This window comes from Saimiri boliviensis, chromosome 13, assembly GCF_048565385.1.
Source record: "Saimiri boliviensis isolate mSaiBol1 chromosome 13, mSaiBol1.pri, whole genome shotgun sequence".
Taxonomy (NCBI): Eukaryota; Metazoa; Chordata; class Mammalia; order Primates; family Cebidae; genus Saimiri; species Saimiri boliviensis.
Window position 1 is genome coordinate 64262065 of NC_133461.1, and position 17204 is coordinate 64279268.

General features: G+C 43.6%; 1 protein-coding gene across 9 annotated transcripts in view; it reads left to right on the forward strand.

The window, feature by feature from the left end:
* Positions 1–503: 503 nt before the first annotated feature.
* PTPRM (protein tyrosine phosphatase receptor type M) overlaps positions 504–17204 on the forward strand; it is an 836104-nt gene continuing 819403 nt past the window's right edge. For 4 of the 9 annotated variants that reach the window (XM_074383758.1, XM_074383757.1, XM_074383760.1 and 1 more), the window contains exon 1: positions 505–1085. In XM_074383758.1, coding sequence (XP_074239859.1) covers positions 1013–1085 — 73 coding nt within the window. In that variant the 5' untranslated portion in view covers positions 505–1012. Of the gene's footprint in view, positions 1086–17204 lie in introns of all 9 variants that reach the window. The other 5 variants (XM_074383765.1, XM_039463639.2, XM_074383756.1 and 2 more) reach the window with 4 other exon arrangements.

The following is a 17204-nucleotide window of genomic DNA, read 5'->3' on the forward strand; positions in this document are numbered from 1 at the left end:
AGCCCTCCGGAGCCTCCGCGATCGCCTGGCTCGCTTTCCCCGGAGCAGCCCAGGAGTGCAGGCCCGACGACTCCGGAGGCAGCTGGCCCTGTGCAGTGCCTTCGCCGTCCGGAGCCGGGCTCGAAGCCGCCTGGCCGCGCCCGCCGGGTCGCAGGCCGCTGGTCCCGCCCCGCCGAGCTCACAAACTACTCGCGACTCGTGACCCGGGACAAACTTCTGGCGGCGGCGCAGCCCCTTCCACAGCCACCCTCCCCAGAGCCAGTCACCAAAATAGAAGACGCGGCCGGGCCGAGGAGGTGGGCGGGGGGAGCACGGTGGCCGCTCCTCCCAGCGCGGCGGACGCCCGCTTCGGCGGCAGCAGTGGCGGTGGCCGCGGGGCCGCCCCCAGCCGAGCTCCCGGAGGCGGCGGGGCGCGGGCCGGCGGGGCGCGGGCGCTCACGCCCTCTAGCGGGCCGCGGCGGCGCTGGGCGGCCGTGACGTGAGCGCTCCCTTCAGCCGGCCTGCGGGGCACCGCCAGTCAGTCGGGGAGCAAGAGCCCCGCGCGCAGCCGGCGCGGGCTCGGCCATCGGCGCGCCGCCGCCCGTGGCTGGGCTCGGGGCTGCCTGTGGAGAGGCGGCGGGCGGAACGCGCGCGGCCACGGCCACCGCCACGGCCACGGCCGGCAGCTCGGGTCCCGCGTCCTGGGCAGGGGAAGGCGAGAGGCGGCGAGCTCAGCCGCCGGATCCGAGGGAAGATTTTGGCACCGCGGGCGCGCCCTCCGCTCCCTCTTACAGCCGCGCCAGACGCCGAGTGGGGCCAGGGACAGCGGAGAAGGACCCAGGACCCTGTGCCCGCGCTCCGGGAGCCGCCGGAGTTCGGACTTCTGCAACTGTTGGCACTTTGGGGGCTTTGCTCAGCGCTGTGCTGTTTACCCTTCTTTCCTGGCTGCTTCCGAACCAAAGCTCCCGGCCCCCTCCGCCCTCGCGCGTCCACCCACCGCCGCCGCGGAGCGGCCCGGCGCGCACTCAGCACCATGAAGAGACTTGGGACTTGCCTGGCGACTTTGGCCGGACTTTTGCTAACTGCGGCGGGCGAGACGTTCTCAGGTAAGCGGGGCCGCGTCTGCTGCCGCCGAGGCGCGCGGGCCGGCTCGGGGCGCCTGGGACGCCGGCAGCTCCCTGGTGGGAGAACCCTAGGCTGGCGTCGAGGCCGGGCGGAGGGCGCGGCAGGCGGGACGCCGCTTTTGCTCGTGAGCCAGGCTCTGGGCAAAGGACAGGAGGGGCGGGCAGGCGCCGAGTCTTCGGGCGGGTGGAGCGGGCCGACCCCGAAGGCGAGCTCCCCAGCGGGGACCGCCAGCTCGGACCCCGTCCCTCCGCGGCCTGGGCTAGTGCTCAAGGTTGGGCGGCTACCACTCCGAGTCCCTGGCCGGCTGCAAAAGGAACAGCAAAAAACTTTGCTTAAAGTTCCGAGTTACAGCCGCCCGGCCGCCTGGCGTAGGTGCTGCGCTGTCCCCGCCGACCTCGAGCAGTGCCCGGGCCCAGGCCGCTGGTGTTCGGCTGCGCCCGCAGCGATCGCTGGGACCTGGCGGCAGCCCCGGCGGTGGCGATCTCCCAGTGCCCTGCCCTTCCTGTCGCTCCCTGCCCAGCACAGCTGGCGACCCCGGTAGGTCCCAGCGGCCGCGCAGCGTCTGCGGAGAGGCCTGGTGTGAGTTCCTCGCCGGTCCCAGCGGGAGGGCTCCGCGGCCGCGGAGGGAGCCGGCAGGTCCCCAGGCCCGAGCCGCCGGGGTCCTGCGCCCCGCCGGGCTCCCCCTCCCCACCCTCAGCCCCCTAGCGGAGCGCTGGGGCCAGCGTTAACTTGTTCGCCCAGCCCGGCTGTCCGGGTATCCCAGGCGGAAAGGAGAGGCACTGGCGGTGTGCGAGCAAGCGTGCGAGTGTGCGCGCGTGTGTGCCTGCACACGAACGCGGGGGCGTTGTAAGCCCAGAGGAGCCCCTCATGGAAAGGATCTGTGGATCGGTGTCGGGGGTCCGGCGTGGGGCCGAACCCAGCACGCTGTTACAGGGGTTTACAACCTTCAGGATCACCTTTCATACCTGGGATGTAACATACGTGGATGGACCGCAAATGCTGGCCCATGTGTGCACACCTTTCTAGTGTTTATTAGATTAGTTTCATTAAGGTACACATGCAGTGGGGGCTGTGGGCGTTCTTCTCTTTATTTTAATTAAAAAAGCGTGCTCTTTGGTCTGAAACTTAGTGTTTGCAAAATAGGTCTCTGTGCTTGGGAACAAGTGAGTTGAATGAGTAAGTTGGGCTTTTTAAGAATTTGATTAAGGGGATTTTGGTTAACAGTAAAGAGAATATTTTAAACAGTAAAAACCTTTGGTCCTCTGGTATGTGGAAACCTTTTAATTTTCTTGGGGTACAGGACCATTGGCCGGTGGAGCTCTGGACTCACAGGTACGTTAGTTGTGTCTCCTGTGTTGCTGATCTGCAGGACCCTTGATCACAGTTGGTCTCAGAGAAGGAGTGGAACCTGTAGGTTTTGAAATCCAAACCATTAACTTCAATACAGAAATATCCTTTCTTCAAGTTTTGTGTTTCCCTAACTGCCTGGTAATTGCACATGCTCCAGAGGTTTTAACGCAATGATGCACTGTCGTCTGATTATAATATTGATACAGAATTTGGTCTGCGTTCTTATTAGTGAATAATAGAGTAGCGCTCGCCAATTTGAGAGCCTTGTAACTCATTAGTATTAGAAGCCAAGTATGAGCGCCCTAGTAATGGTTTTCTCTTTATTAAGATCCATAACTCCCTGCGTGAGATTTGTTTAAAGTTAAGCTGTGTCAAATATCATTTGGATGGATTTTTAAATTGTGTGCAAGGAGGTGGAAACAACTATTTATATCACTTATTTAAACCGTGGGTTCCTTACCACCAAAAAGTATTTCAGCCTCAGTCGTACTGATCCATGTCCTTGTTAAGGCTGATGTAAATGATCAATCAAGCCAAAATCGACTTCTACTAAAATTTAGCCTGATTTTTCATTTGGAAGAAATGTATCTATTTGTTTGAGTTAATGCCATTAAGTGAAATGTGTTTTCTTTTCTATTTGGAAAGCCAGAGTCATCTTGGCATGTTAGTAGGTAAAGGGCAGCATCCAAGCCATGCCTCAGAAACGTTGAACTTTAAAAAATGTGCAGTTGAATTAGCTGGGTTTGGTGGTGTGTGCCTGTAGTCCCAGCTACTCTAGAGGCGAGGCAGGAGGATTGCTTGAGCCCAGGAGTTCCAGGTTGCAGTGAGCTATGATCACACCACTGCACCCCATTCTGGGTGACAGAGTGAGACTCTGTTTCATTAGAAAAAGAAGTGAAAGGTGAAGTTGGCAAATTTCATATGTGCAAGGATCAGATATGTTTCACTTCATAATGTTTTTTGTTCCTGTCAATATTGCTTTTAGGGATTACAGGTGAGAATCAGGGTGTGTGTGGGTTTTTTTGTTTGTTTTTCATATGTTGAGAAAGTTAATTCTGAATGCTAGGAGTGACATTGACACATTTTTATGTTTTTTACAGAAATTGTAGTAATGGACTGCTTTTCACTTGACATGGGAATACATTTTAGAAACAAAAGAGCTAGATTGTAAGCTCCTTGAGGGCAAAGTCAATTTTCATTTTCTTCTGGCTTTTTCATAGATCCTTAGATTTCACAGGCATTACTATTTGTTGAATAAATCACTAATGTGAATGCTGATCATTTGCACATGTTCAAGTAGTGTGTGAATGGACCAATATATAATAAAATGGAGGGAGAGAAGTGATTGTTAAAAGTTAGAATTGGCTTGCCTTTTCCATACCGGGTTCTCTTTAGGCCTCCCAATGGACTAATCATGAGGGTTTATATATATAATCAGCCAAGGAATTTTGTATAATTCAGGTATCGTCTACACGAGGCACTCTGCCCTTTGCCTTCTGCAGTGCTCTCCTGTCCTATTTTGGAATGGGGTTGGAATTAAGATTGCTAATGAAGCATTTCAGAAGGTGTACTACACGTGATTTGGATACCAGACACCAGAAATAGAATGCTAAATGTACTGGAAAAGAACTAGGATTTGGGCCTGTGATGACTTTGCGTACTGGAAGCATTTCATTAAACAATTATTTATTTATTTATTTATTTATTTATTTATTTATTTTGAGACAGAGTCTCATTCTGTCACCAGGCTGGAGTACAGTGGTGTGATCTAAGCTCATTGCAACCTTCGCCTCCTGGGTTCAAACGGATTATCCTGCCTCAGCCTTCAGAGTAGCTGGGACTGCAGGCACATGCCACCACACCCAGCTAATTCTTCTATTTTTAATAGAGACAGGGTTTTAACCATGTTAGCCAGGATGGTCTCATTCTCTTGACCTCGTGATCCTTCCACCTTGGCATCCCAGCACGTTGGGAGGCTGAGGTGGGTGGATCACGAGGTCAAGAGATTGAGACCATCCTGGTCAACATGGTGAAACCCCGTCTCTACTAAAAAATACAAAAAATTAGCTGGGCATGGTGGCGCTGCCTATAATCCCAGCTACTCAGGAGGGCTGAGGCAGGAGAATTGCCTGAACCCAGGAGGCGGAGGTTGCGGTGAGCCGAATTTGCGCCATTGCACTCCAGCCTGGGTAACAAGAGCGAAACCCCGTCTCAAAAAATAAATAAATAAATAAATAAAAATTGTTTTTTATAGTTACAGTTTCTAATTTGTTAGGCAAAATGGTAGAGGTTCACTTTCTATTTTCTTGGCCTTTAGTGTTCACCAAAAGTAACTGGTAAGGTGGTATATAAGTAAGACGTGAGGAAGAAAGTTAAATCATTTTACTTTTGTTAGAAATTCTCTTTTGTATCGCGAGGAGCCAATGAGTTGGCAAGTTATTCCTCTTTGACCCAATTTCTTAAAAGCCAAGTTGCAACATATATAATACAATGAAGTGTTTAGTTCTACCTTATAATGGTTTTGATGTGTTAAGTTCTGCCAAGTAAGCTTTGGTTTGCAGAAATAGAAATACAAGCTTAGTTCTTTGTTTCAGCTACAGTAGTAGTTGAAATATATTAAACCTTAACTTGTGATTTGGGACTCTTGTGGAGAAATTAATTTTTTAAAATAATATTTTAAGGATGTTTGTGGGAAAACTGCTGAAATCTAAATAAAGCCTGTAATTTAGTAGTGTGATACCAATGTTAATTTCTTAGTTTAAATTCTGCTGTTTATGTTAGATGTTAACATTAGGGGAAGCTGGGTGAAGGGTGTACTTACACACTTTGTATTGTTTTTGCAAGTCTTCTATAAATCTGAAATTATTTCAACATACAGAATTTTAAAGCACCCTTTACAAAGAGTGGTAATAGATTTGTTTAGCAGTTTTTTTTTCAGATTACTATAGTCATAGTATTTTACATTTTCAAGATACTTTCACTAGACTGATAATTGATATGAGGAAAATACTTCAAATTTAAATCAGTGAGCATGAAAGAAATATGCCAAGAAATTACTATAACATTCTTAGTGTTATGTATATGTAAAGAAGAATTGCTTGAGCATAATAAATTGTTCCTATCTAGAAAATTATAGGTTTAAGTTTCTCATGTTTTCAAAGGGTTATCTTTACAGATTTTAAGAAAATGATCTACTGACATATATTGATATATGGATAGGTGTGTATATAATTTGGGTAATTCAAAATGAATTTTCTTTAATGAACAAATAATTTGAATTACGTCTTCAGATTATATATATTCTATATAAATGAAGCCTAGCCTAGCCTTTAGATTTAGTAAAAGTTGGTTTCAGAATTTTAGTAATTCTGTAACAATTCTAGAAAAGTCAATAGCTTTATTTAAATTTTTCTTAATTCTCTAAGGATTGTAATACATTCTAGGAATTGTCAGGCTGTATACAGTGTATCTATTTTGGTAGAGGAACTATGTATTACATTAAGTATTGTTTTCTTTTCATTTTTGTTTTAAATTTTATTAAGTTTTCGAGAATGAGCATGTATTATCTAAATACCCGAAGGCTTAGTTTTCATTTAGGGAATCAGGCATTTTAATGAGTTTTATGCTTTTCAACAGTGAAACATTCTGCTTGGGGGTGATGTCCACCATGGATTTTACTTTAATTCTCAGATTCTTCTCTTTGAAAACCAACTTTCCTACAGTTCCGCTTTTTAGTGTGCTTAACTATCTTTAAGAATGCAACATGCACGTTAATAGGCTTATTTTATAAATGAGGGTAGGTTTAATTATTAACGTCTTTCCAACCCACAAATGCAACATTTTAAAGAGGTACAAAATACTGTAAATTTTCCATTATAAGAGAATGTTGCTTCTTTGCTTCCTAAAATACCGTGGTGGTTTTCAGTTTAGTCATCAGAAAGCCTGAGTTTACACTGTAGCTCCGAAAAACCTAGCAGAGAAAAATAAGTTGGGCTGCCTTGGGTGGGGAGGAGGAAAGATTTAGTCACCAATCTTCCTACTCTGCAGTGCCCCCAACATTGGTGTGGCAGCTGGCAAGGCCAGTGCATAATTAAGGGGCTGGGAGTATGTGAGAGAAAAACACAAAAACAGGATGAGAAGTTTTCTGTACTCAGGTGTGGGATGTGACAAGCTCCAGAGATCCTAGCAAGGGAGGGTCACTCCCCTTATGACCTCTTTGCTGTGAAGGAGAAACACATGGAAAGTTGAGGGGGCACCATGAAGAGTGGCAGTTGTGCAGGTAGATCACAATGACATCCTGCCTCAGTGACATTACCTGGCTCTGGGGAGGGCCTGGGAAACTGCGCCAGTATTGATGGTGAGCTGGGTTTAAATCTGTGCTTCTTGAAACCTGCTGTCCACGAGGAGCATTTGGGAGCCCTCATTTCAAAGGCTGCTTCCTGGGGCTCAGGTATGGTGATTCTGATGTGCAGGACGGGGGTCTCCCAGCATCCCTGGGTGGTCACGATTTGTAACCACACTTGAAGAAACGTTGTCCTGAAAGAGGAGTTTTTAAAGTGTTGTCCTTGAGCCAGCAGCATCAGCATTACTTTCAAAGTTGTTAGACTTAAAACCTTCTGATCCTGAATGTACAACCCTGGGGATGAGGCCCAGCAGTCTGTGTTAGAACAAGCCCTCCATGGGATTCTGATGTGGCCTGAAATTGGAGAACCCTTGTTCTAAAAGAACTGAGATCCTCAGCCTGCCCTATCAGCCTCCCTTGATGAGCTGAAAGAGAACTGGGGGTAAAAATATTACATCCATTCATTACTGCTTAGCCTTTTGATTAATATGGTTAGTATTAATACTACCAACATGGTGATGTGGTTGTGCTGCCTCTGGCCAGACACTGGGGAAGAGACTGGATCCAGCCAGTTGTAAAACTCAAATAAATAAAGACGTTTCCTATATTTTTACTTACCACAATGTCACAATTAAGTTTAGTTGTAATGGTTAGGCATTGGAAATTTCCCTGGGTTGATCCTTTGTATAGGAGATATTCGTTGGCTTGTCATAAGAAGCATGTAGCCCTGTGTGCTTATTAGAATAATAGTACTTATTAATAATGCTTATTGAAATATTTAATTCAAGTAAATATTTATTGAGCAGTTATGTTTGTAAGACCCCTTTGTGGATGGTAATGGAAAAAGATAAAAAAGATATAATTACTACGCTTTGAAAAGTTATTCATATATTAAAAGTTTCAAAATCTAAAATGGAAAGTAACAGGGAATTTCTCAGGAGAGAACTGGAAGTTAATAGATGTAAGATTTGGAATTCTAATGTGAAAATGTGAAACTTCGACTTTGGAAATAAATTCAACTTCCAAATAGAAAATAAAGGTTTTCCTTGGACATTTATTTAAAGTACTGACAATGTGTATCCTAAAATTGAGCCTAATATTTCTCTGTACCCCCAAAGACAACCGTTGCATCTCTGTCATTTAACACTACAAGTAAATAAAAGTAATCATGAAGTCTTTTAATAGATTGATCCTGAAGGCTTTGTAGCTGGCCTTTCTGAGAAGCAGCTGAAGAGTGCTTCCTGTTGACTGGTGCTCCTGCTGCGATCCACAGCTGATCACTAGGTGTAGCTGCGGTCCCTAAACCCACCTGCCTGAGCCAAGCAAGGCCCATCCCCATCCACAGAGGGCTTCCTGGGCAGCTCAAGAAAGGCACGAGAGTGGACTTTCATCCACTTACATGTGTATTTATAACTCTTTATTGTAAAATTGAATTCTTTAGTGGAAGTTGTAGTTCTGCGGCTTGTTGAAATTCAGCACTGACCCAGAGACAACTTTAGATTCCCCTGCTACAGTCTTACTCATTTTTTTCTCTTCTTTTTCTGCTGTGTCATATGTTGCTGCTAGTCTACATGTAGTGGTGAAATTGGAAGAAGTAGTATATATTTGCCAACTAAGTAAGGGTTCATGTTAACCTTCGGGGCTTTCTTGTAGTAGACCAGAAAAAGCAGTGGCCTGGGTGGCTCTGTGTAGGTGTGTAACATCTTTAGGAAGTGGCTTGTCTGTACTTTTCTTATATCTGCAAGAAATGAATTCTACAGCATTGAGGGTTTAGGTATGTAATACAAGAAGTCATGAAAATCTGCCTGGAAATCTGATTCAGCCATTTTTCCTGCTGAAAACTCAGAAGACTAATGAGTCATCAAAAACTTTATACGAAACACAAGTGTTGGGCCTTGGGTTGCAAGTCAGGGCAGGGCGGAGAATCTGAAGAAGGCTCTGTGGCTTCCTTTCAACATGGGGGCCAGTAGGGATTGGAAATGACCTTGCAGGCTAAAAGAGCAAGGATTGCAGGAGAGACGAATGAGAGAAGAGGAGTCAGAGACTTGTCAAAACTGATGAGGTTTTAGCATCTCCCTCTGAAGAAAAGGCCACTGTTTAACAGAATGATTTATTTCAACATGTACCAGCCAAAGCAGAAGCAAAGCATTTACTTTTTATGGGCTGCAAAGCATAAAAGCTTATAGAGCATCAGTTTTTCAGATGGGTGAATATTCATTTTATTCTTTCTATTCAGTATGCAGAAAGCAGATTTATTGCATACAGTGAGAACAGCGCATATTAGTGTGGGTTACTCTGGGAGTCCCAGGCCCCATTACTTCTCTCTGGGCTTCCAACTGTGGAATCAAAATGGGCTCAAGGTAGGCTTTGACAGAGGGTGAGAAGGAATTGGACCACACCCTTTGTATAGTCTTTGTGTGTGTGTGTGTTTTTTTTTTTTTTTTTTTTCTCTGAAGGAGTCTTGCTCTGTCACCCAGGCTGGAGTGCAGTGGCAGGATCACTGTTTATGGCTCATTAAATGAGCTTCGACTTCCTGGGCTCAAGCAGTCCTCCCGCCTCAGCCTCCTGAATAGCTGGGATCATAAGCCCGAGCCGCCCTGTGCGGCTAATTAAAAAAAAAATTGATAGAGACGGGGTCTTGGTACATTGCCAGGCTGATCTTAAACTCCTGGGCTCAAGCAGTCTTTTCAGCTCAGCCTCCCATCTGAGCCACTGTGCCTGGCCCAGTCTGTTTTTGATGGATACTATTTGTTCTTTCTTCTCAGTTTGAGTAGCTTGAGGTACTTTACATCATGTAATAAGCACATGCTTAAAATGGACTTAAAATGGACTCAGTGTGATATTCCATCTGGATATACAATTATAAAGTGGTTTAAAGGATTCCTTCTAAAATACTCATGATGTATAAAACCAAATTACTTAAACATTTTAGCTTGTAGTAGTTACTCACTAAGTATTTGTTGAATGAATGAGGAAATGATTGAAAGAAGTTCCCTTGGAGAAGGAAAAAAAAATCAAATTATTATGCTTAAGGCTGTTTTTTTTTCTATGTCCTGTCAAGTTTGACTTTAAGTATCTCAAATAACCTTAGCAACAGAACCAGGCTGTGTGTTTTGTGCCTGGTGCCATTAGCAATTTATAGGTGTGTAGAGACCCAGCTGCTAAATTTAAAGGAAAAAGTGTTACCTTTTGTTAATTAGATATATAAAAGTAAGACTGTATTTTTATCGTGTATAATAAAAATTTATAAATCAGTTATTGCTATAAAGTAGCATTTTGATATAATACTGATCACTAAAAAATGAAATTTACTATGCAGCAGATTTATCATGACTGTGCTCTAGGGGGATTTGATTTAGTCACTGGTATATTAAAAGAACCTGGTATAACAAGAAAGAAGATTCCATGACAGGGAATAATATATATTATCTCTGCTGCCTTTTATTTCTGATATAGAATGAAATGAATTATACCTACACAGAGCTCAGACTGCATCATGATAACATCAGTCTCATCCTCATTACAGTAGGCATGTTCTCGTTCCTTTTCATTCAGCCGTAGCATACTCTCAAGTGATAAAACTTAATAAAAAGAGGCTACTTTGACAACAACCTCGTAAACTGTGTTTTCAACTTCCTCAACTTCTGAAATCTTGAACACTGAATGTAGTGTAAAATTTCCACAATGAGTCAGGTCATTGGTTCCCATTGGCATTGTGTTCTCTGTGTGTGTGAGGGAGGTTCTCCCTCGTCTCTCTGTCAGTCATTGTTTTCATCCCATATGTTTGGCTTTTTAAAGGGTCTCTGCTTTTCTTTCTGACCTTGCTCACAGAGGGACAGGACACAGTGGGGGTCTGAGGCTGTGACATCAGCCATGGGGGTCCCTGAGCTGTGGAAAGAAGGTCAGTAGTAACCTCTGGTCGCATCAGGTCTTCCTGGAGTTGAGTTCTCCTTCTACCTCTGAGTAGCCATGAGGTCTTGGGCATGTTATTTCATTTTAAAAATACCCTGCAGGAGGAGGAGGAAGAGAATGATTCTTACTATTTTTGAAGACAGAGTCTCACTCTGTCACCTAGCCTGGAGCACAAGTAGCATGATCTATAGCTCACTGCAGCCTTGAACTCCTGGGCTCAAGCAGTCCTCCCACCTCAGCCTCCTGATTAGTTGGGAGCATAGGTGCATCACCATACCTGGCTAATTTATTTATTTATTTTTTTTTGAGAGAGAGGTCTTGCTTTGTTGCCCAGGTGGGTCTCAAAACTCCTGGGTTCAAGTGATCCTCCCACCTCAGCCTCCCAAAGTGTTGGGATTATAGGTGTGAGCTGCTATGCCCAGTCCCCTTGCAGGATTATTGTAAAGACTAAATCAGACAACCAGTGCTGTGATTTAGGGGCCCCTGGGGTGACAGGGCTTCATGTGTAATTAATGCTCAGGCTAAGAAGGGTCCATCAGTCTGTTCCCCCATCCTCATGCAGATTACAGATTTAAGCATAGGAAACTTGCACTTTCATAAGTGAAAAAGGGTTGAATATTGGCAATTTCATGTGGTTCACGTATTCCCTTTCTGGGTCCAAGGCTTTGATAGTTGTGGTGCTGGGAGGTTGTATATATGACACAGAAGTATGTATATGTGGTTATATATGTATAGCTTTTATAAACAGGATCAACATTATGTTTTAAAAGAAAAAAGTTCCCCAAAATTAGCAAAATAATCACCTCAGAATTGGCATCATGAAAAGCCAGCATTGCTCAGTGCCATGGAAGGCAGTGGATGCTGGAGACCTGCATTACAGTCACCTGAAGCACTTGTTAAAAATGCATATTCCTGGCCTCACCAGACCTACAGAGTCAGAAACTGGTAAAGAAATACCTCGTATGATTTTCATCCTCATTAAAGTTGAAGAGCTCCTGGAAGAAGAGTAACAGTGATTCAGAGACCCTGTCTTTGTTCAGAATTTATCACATCTTCTCTGAGGAGTGTTAAGAAAGCATCTGAGGATTACTAATAATAAATGAATTTTTACATACCAAACTATAATTGGCCAGAGAGCATTTCTTTTATAAAGCAGAAGCTTTTGGCATCAGAAGAGAAAATGAGTTATGAAACAAAGCACATTTTAGAAATTTATCTGCTTCATATCTGCCTTGCAACTTGGTGACCTCTAGTAAATGTGACATCAGTCTGAAACTTTTAGAATATAGTGAAAGAATAGGGCTGGGCATGGTGGTTCATGCTTGTAATATCAGTACTTTGGGAGGCCAAGGCAGGTGGATCACCTAAGGTCAGGAGTTCAAGACCAGTCTGGCCAACATGGTGAAACCTCATCTCTACCAAAAATATTTAAAAATTAGCTGGGCATGGTTGTGGGTGCCTGTAATCCCAGCTACTTGGGAGGCTGAGGCAGGAGAATTGCTTGAACTCAGGAGATGGAGGTTGCTGTGAGCCAACGTGGTGCCACCGCACTCCAGCCTGGGCGACAGAGTGAGTCTCCGTCTCAAAAAAAAAGAATAAAGACATTTTGGAGTAATCAGAACACAGATGATTTTAGATCTCTAAATTTGCAGATTTGAGCTGCATTTTGAGATGACTCATTCAGGGAAGATCATGAGACAAGATGATCTGCAAAGTATTTTGGGAAGATTATTTTCCAGCACTTAGTCCTTGACTTCATGTTCATTGAAACATATGAACACTGCGGAATAATTTGTCTTAGGTGCCCCATAAGCATGGACCAAAAGCTTGGTGCTTTGATTGTAGTAGTTTTAAAAAGTCTCACAAACCTCAAAATGGGCATATTAGTCTGTTAAAGCACTTGAAATTTCTACTAGCTTATCATTTTGGCCAAGGAAGAAAGGTCCTTGTCAAAATGTAGTCTCTAGGAGAGGTGTCTCATTAAGTTATCTTAAATATGACATCTCTAACTAGCTGTCACCCCGATAAGTTGACATCTTTAGATTCTCCCTTGTAAAATGACATTTGATTCAAGGATCTCTTCAGTCTCTTAAAGAGTATGAGGATTGTCATCAGCTTATATCTTAGTTCAAATTAGTCTGTCAGATAGCACAGTGTAAGAGAAGAAGACTTGGATCATTGGGTCATTTTTGATAGGTGAGCATGGGAGACGTGTCGAGAACGTTGGGTCCCATCTGAGAGAGTGCCTGATACAGGATGTGGTTGCTTGCTAACAAGAAGTGGGTGTTGAAGGGCCGTCTGCAAGATTTTAGATGATTTGAACATTTGCTATAGGCTTCATCTGCTAAGCTATGCTCTTAGCATAAGCGAAGTTCGCTCTTTCTCTCTGTACTTGAGACTGTAGCTGCTATTCACAGGTGCCACCAAAGGCTCTGCAGCACCTAGGTTGTTAACGGCCTGTGGCTTTCTTCTTAAATATTGACAACATAGATAAGCCTTATTTCAGGGGCTTAGCACTGGTAGTCATAAGTGATAACCATATATTGAGCACTAAGTATGTGCTATGTACCGTGCTGAGAGGGACAATATTCTCAAACTTACTGCCGCCCACTTACGAGTAAAAGCTTGGCGGAGAGAGAGAATCGACAGAGACTTTGGAAGGTAAAGTTGTCCCCACTCCCAACCAGGTCATTTGAACATGGGTACATGTGTCATATTATGTCTCCCTCTCCATACATACACAGAGTAGTGTTTTCCTGGTTTATGCTTTGCTTTGATGCCATCTTCCTGTATTGAAGTGTGCTCTAAGAAAAAGCATTTCAAATGTAGTGTTGTGGCTGTTAGGAAGTTATTAAGTGATGTTATATTATGTCATATAAAATCTCTATGATGACCTTCTGGAGAGATTTCTTTCTGGTTCAGGGAAAGGTGTGATTCTTCTGTGTAGTTAGTTTCTTCTCGTAGACACAGTGAGTAATATAACCCATCAAGTTTCTTTTTTCTGTTGGCTGTTAGAAAGCCAGATTCAAACACATGTTTTGTAGTATTAGAACTTTTATATTGAACCGACACCTCAGTCAAAGCTGGCCTGCATCAAACAGGGAATTTGTCGACTCTTGTAACATACAACAGAGAAGGCCAAAGGTGGGCACGGGATTCCAAGTCTTCCTTGCTAAGCATCTTTTCTCTCTATGTGATGTTTCTAAGGAGTTACAGGCTGAATCCCTCCAGCTCCGAGCCTAGTGGAAAGAGAGATTCTCTTTCCCCATGGTACAAATCACTTCTGTGATTGGTCTCCAAGAAAAAAATAGATTCTGTTACCAGTTGAAGAGTTGATAGTAGCTGGACAGAAAGCAGACTGCCAGAGCATTCATCTGTGCAGTCTCTCCTCATTTCTGGCCTTTTTTGCTGGCCTGATTCTTAGTCTTCTCTTTACTTTTCTCATGTCATTTAAATTTATTTTGCTGTATTTTATGTATCATTATAAATGCATTAAATCCTTTTGGGTGGTGGCAGAAAATAAATGAGTTTCAAATCTCATCATTTGAGTCAGTGCTCCAAAGGTACCTTTCATGTGTGCATGTTTTATTTACCTTTTTTTTTGAGAGACAAGATCTTGCTCTGTCATCCAGGCTGGAGTGCAGTGGTATGATTATAGTTCACTGTAGCCTTGACTTCTCAGGCTCAAGTGATCCTCCCACCTCATCATCTAGAGCAGCTAGGACTCAAGCAGCATGCAGCACAATTCCTTGCTGCTTTACAAAATTTTTGTTTAAGAGATGGCTTCTCATTATGTTGCCCAGGCTAGTCTCAAACTCATGGCCTCAAGCTATCCTCCTGCCTCAGCCTCCCAAAGTGTTGGGATTATAGGCATGGGACACCCCACCTGGTATCAAATTTATTTTTTTAAAGCATCAAAATCTTTTAACTAAGCAAAATTTTTCGTAGGTAGAAATGCATACAAATCTTTTGGTTAAACAAAGTTTTATGTGAACATATTTTAAAAAAGGCTATCCAAATTGGCAAACAAGGTACATTGGTTAGCTATTGCTGTGCAACAAAGTGACTTAAAACAACCACCCTTTGCTATTGTTGTTTAGTGACTTAAAACAATCACCATTTACTATTCTTCATGTTCTCTGGGTGCCTCTGCTGACCTAAGTTGGGCTTGGTATACTTCATGTGTGTGTCTCTCCTCGGGGATCTTGGCTGAGCTTTCTTGAAATGTTGGTGTTGTCCTGTAGGCTAGTCTAGGATGTCCTCAACTGGGACAGTTGGACTCTTCTTCATGTAATCTCTTGTTCCAAAGAGAGAGCAGAAGTGAACAAGACCTCTGGGCTAATGCTTGGGAAGAGCACCTTGTCACTTCCACCTCTTCTCCTGGCCAAAGCCAGTTACAAGGCCAGCCTACAATCAAGGGTGGGGAAATAGTCCTCACTTCATGGTATGTGAAGCTGCAGAGCCGCATGATAAAGAGTAGGGATACAAAAAGAGGTGGGAAATTGGGACCTATACAGGGGTTGACCCTAAGTGGGTCAACTTTCCAGAACAGTGGGGAAATCATGGGCAGCATGAGAAAAAAAGGAGTTTAGCGTTGACAGAACTGCACTTAAGGGCCAACACTACCACTTACTGTCATCTGAAGGATGAAGTTGTTAACTCTGGTGAACTCACTTCCTTATTTGCAAATAGAGTCGATTGGTGGCATTCTCATTCATGGGTTTGCTTCAGAGATCAAATAAGGTGCTTTTTTCAATCCTTGTGTCCCTGGGTGAGTTCTGAAGGTTATAATGGCCTCATTAAACTTGAGTTCTCAACCTGGCTGTGCCATTTTCTAGCTGTGAGAGTCACATAGTTTCTCTAGTCCTTCATCTATGAAAAGGGGATGAATTCTACTTCCTTGGTCATCCTGTGTAAAGCACAGTGCCCAGTCCAGAATAGCTGCTATTATCATTGGAGCCCTATGACTGCAGAATAGCCTTGGGCAATAACCTTGCTGTGTGGTGTATTTTTCCCTTATGTCTACAAACCCCAAAGGGTATGGTTTTCCCCAGCCCTAGTTTTTCTTCCATTTGTGGTCTCAATTCATAAATTTGCTGCCATTTCTCCTGGTTTCCTGGAAGTAAGGGAAAAGGAAATGTGACAGTTGCATGCCACATGGTAGGTTCTTTACATATCATCTGTATACTTCCCCAGTGTAATCCTATGAGGTGAGGATGATAGCAGTGGTATTTTAGGGTTTATGGAAGTGAGGCCTCAATACATTTCAAGTTGTCCCATGGACAGTGGCTACAGCTGATTTTAGATTCCAAAGTGCTCATTTCTCCCTGGTTCTTGGGCCCAAAGCCTGTTTTCTTGTCCCTCCTGTTGGGTTCAAAGCACGTGTTATAATTTTCAAGAGTGGCTTAAGTATTTGGGTATAGTTTCTCATTTTGATGTTATAACAATTGTAAAATTGGCACAGCCCAGAAGTGCAGCGTACTTATTGCTATTTTACAGCCCTCTGAAATAGTAAATTAAAAGGAAAAATACTTAGCTTCCTAGTAACTTGACTGAAATTAATTGGTTAGAGAATTACTCATATTTTTCTTGAGCAGAGGAGGGCAGAATGTTGTCTTTTCTGTGGTTACATATCTCATAGATAGAAATGTGTTTTTGTAATTTCTTGTGTTTTCCATCTGAATATCTGATTAAGGTGAAAGGTGCAAAATTCTTTTTAAATCTCTTGTCTGTATGCCTTAGTGGTCTTACGGGGAAAATGCCACTAAGGTCAGCAATAATTTATTTTAAGACCTTTCACTTCAAGTGGAGGTGGTAAACCTTGGGAGACTGATGTTAATCACCTTCTTTAGAACAAATTGCATTGTGTTTTGAGGTTTGGCAAAGTAAAGAAAACATGTATATCTGTATTTGAAGGATTTAAAATAATCCAGTGAGTAGAGTCTTCCTGTATTCACCATGGGAAAGAACTGTTTGGTATATGGTACTCTGCAGTGGTTATGTACTTCGCTTATTTATTTGATTTATTTGATTATAAAATGATTTATGATGTGATGGTCATTGTCAACATATGCAAGTTTATAAGTAGATACTGCTTTTGGAAAGATTCCTGGTCAGATAGAGATAAAAAGAGGTTTTTGTCAATTGTTAGGGATGAGACAGGCCTCAGGACTAGGATTTAGGAGATCTGAGCTCTCATGTCTGGTTCTGCTGCCATATAGCATGTGATTTGGGTCATGTCTCTTCATAGTGACTCAAGGCCCAGCAAAGTAAAAGTGATACTATAATAATACTTTTTGACTACCTAAAATAAATATGAAGATCAGATGAAATAATTTTAAAAATTGCTTCTCAGCTATGGAGTACTGGCCACATGAGCCCTGCCTTCGTTGTGCTTTTTTGCTTAGGTTTTCAGCTTCTGCTCAGCACACACACTTCTCATTCTGCCCCTTCCAGTGTCTTCTGAGGCTGGCTTTTAGTTAACAGCAAGAAGCCA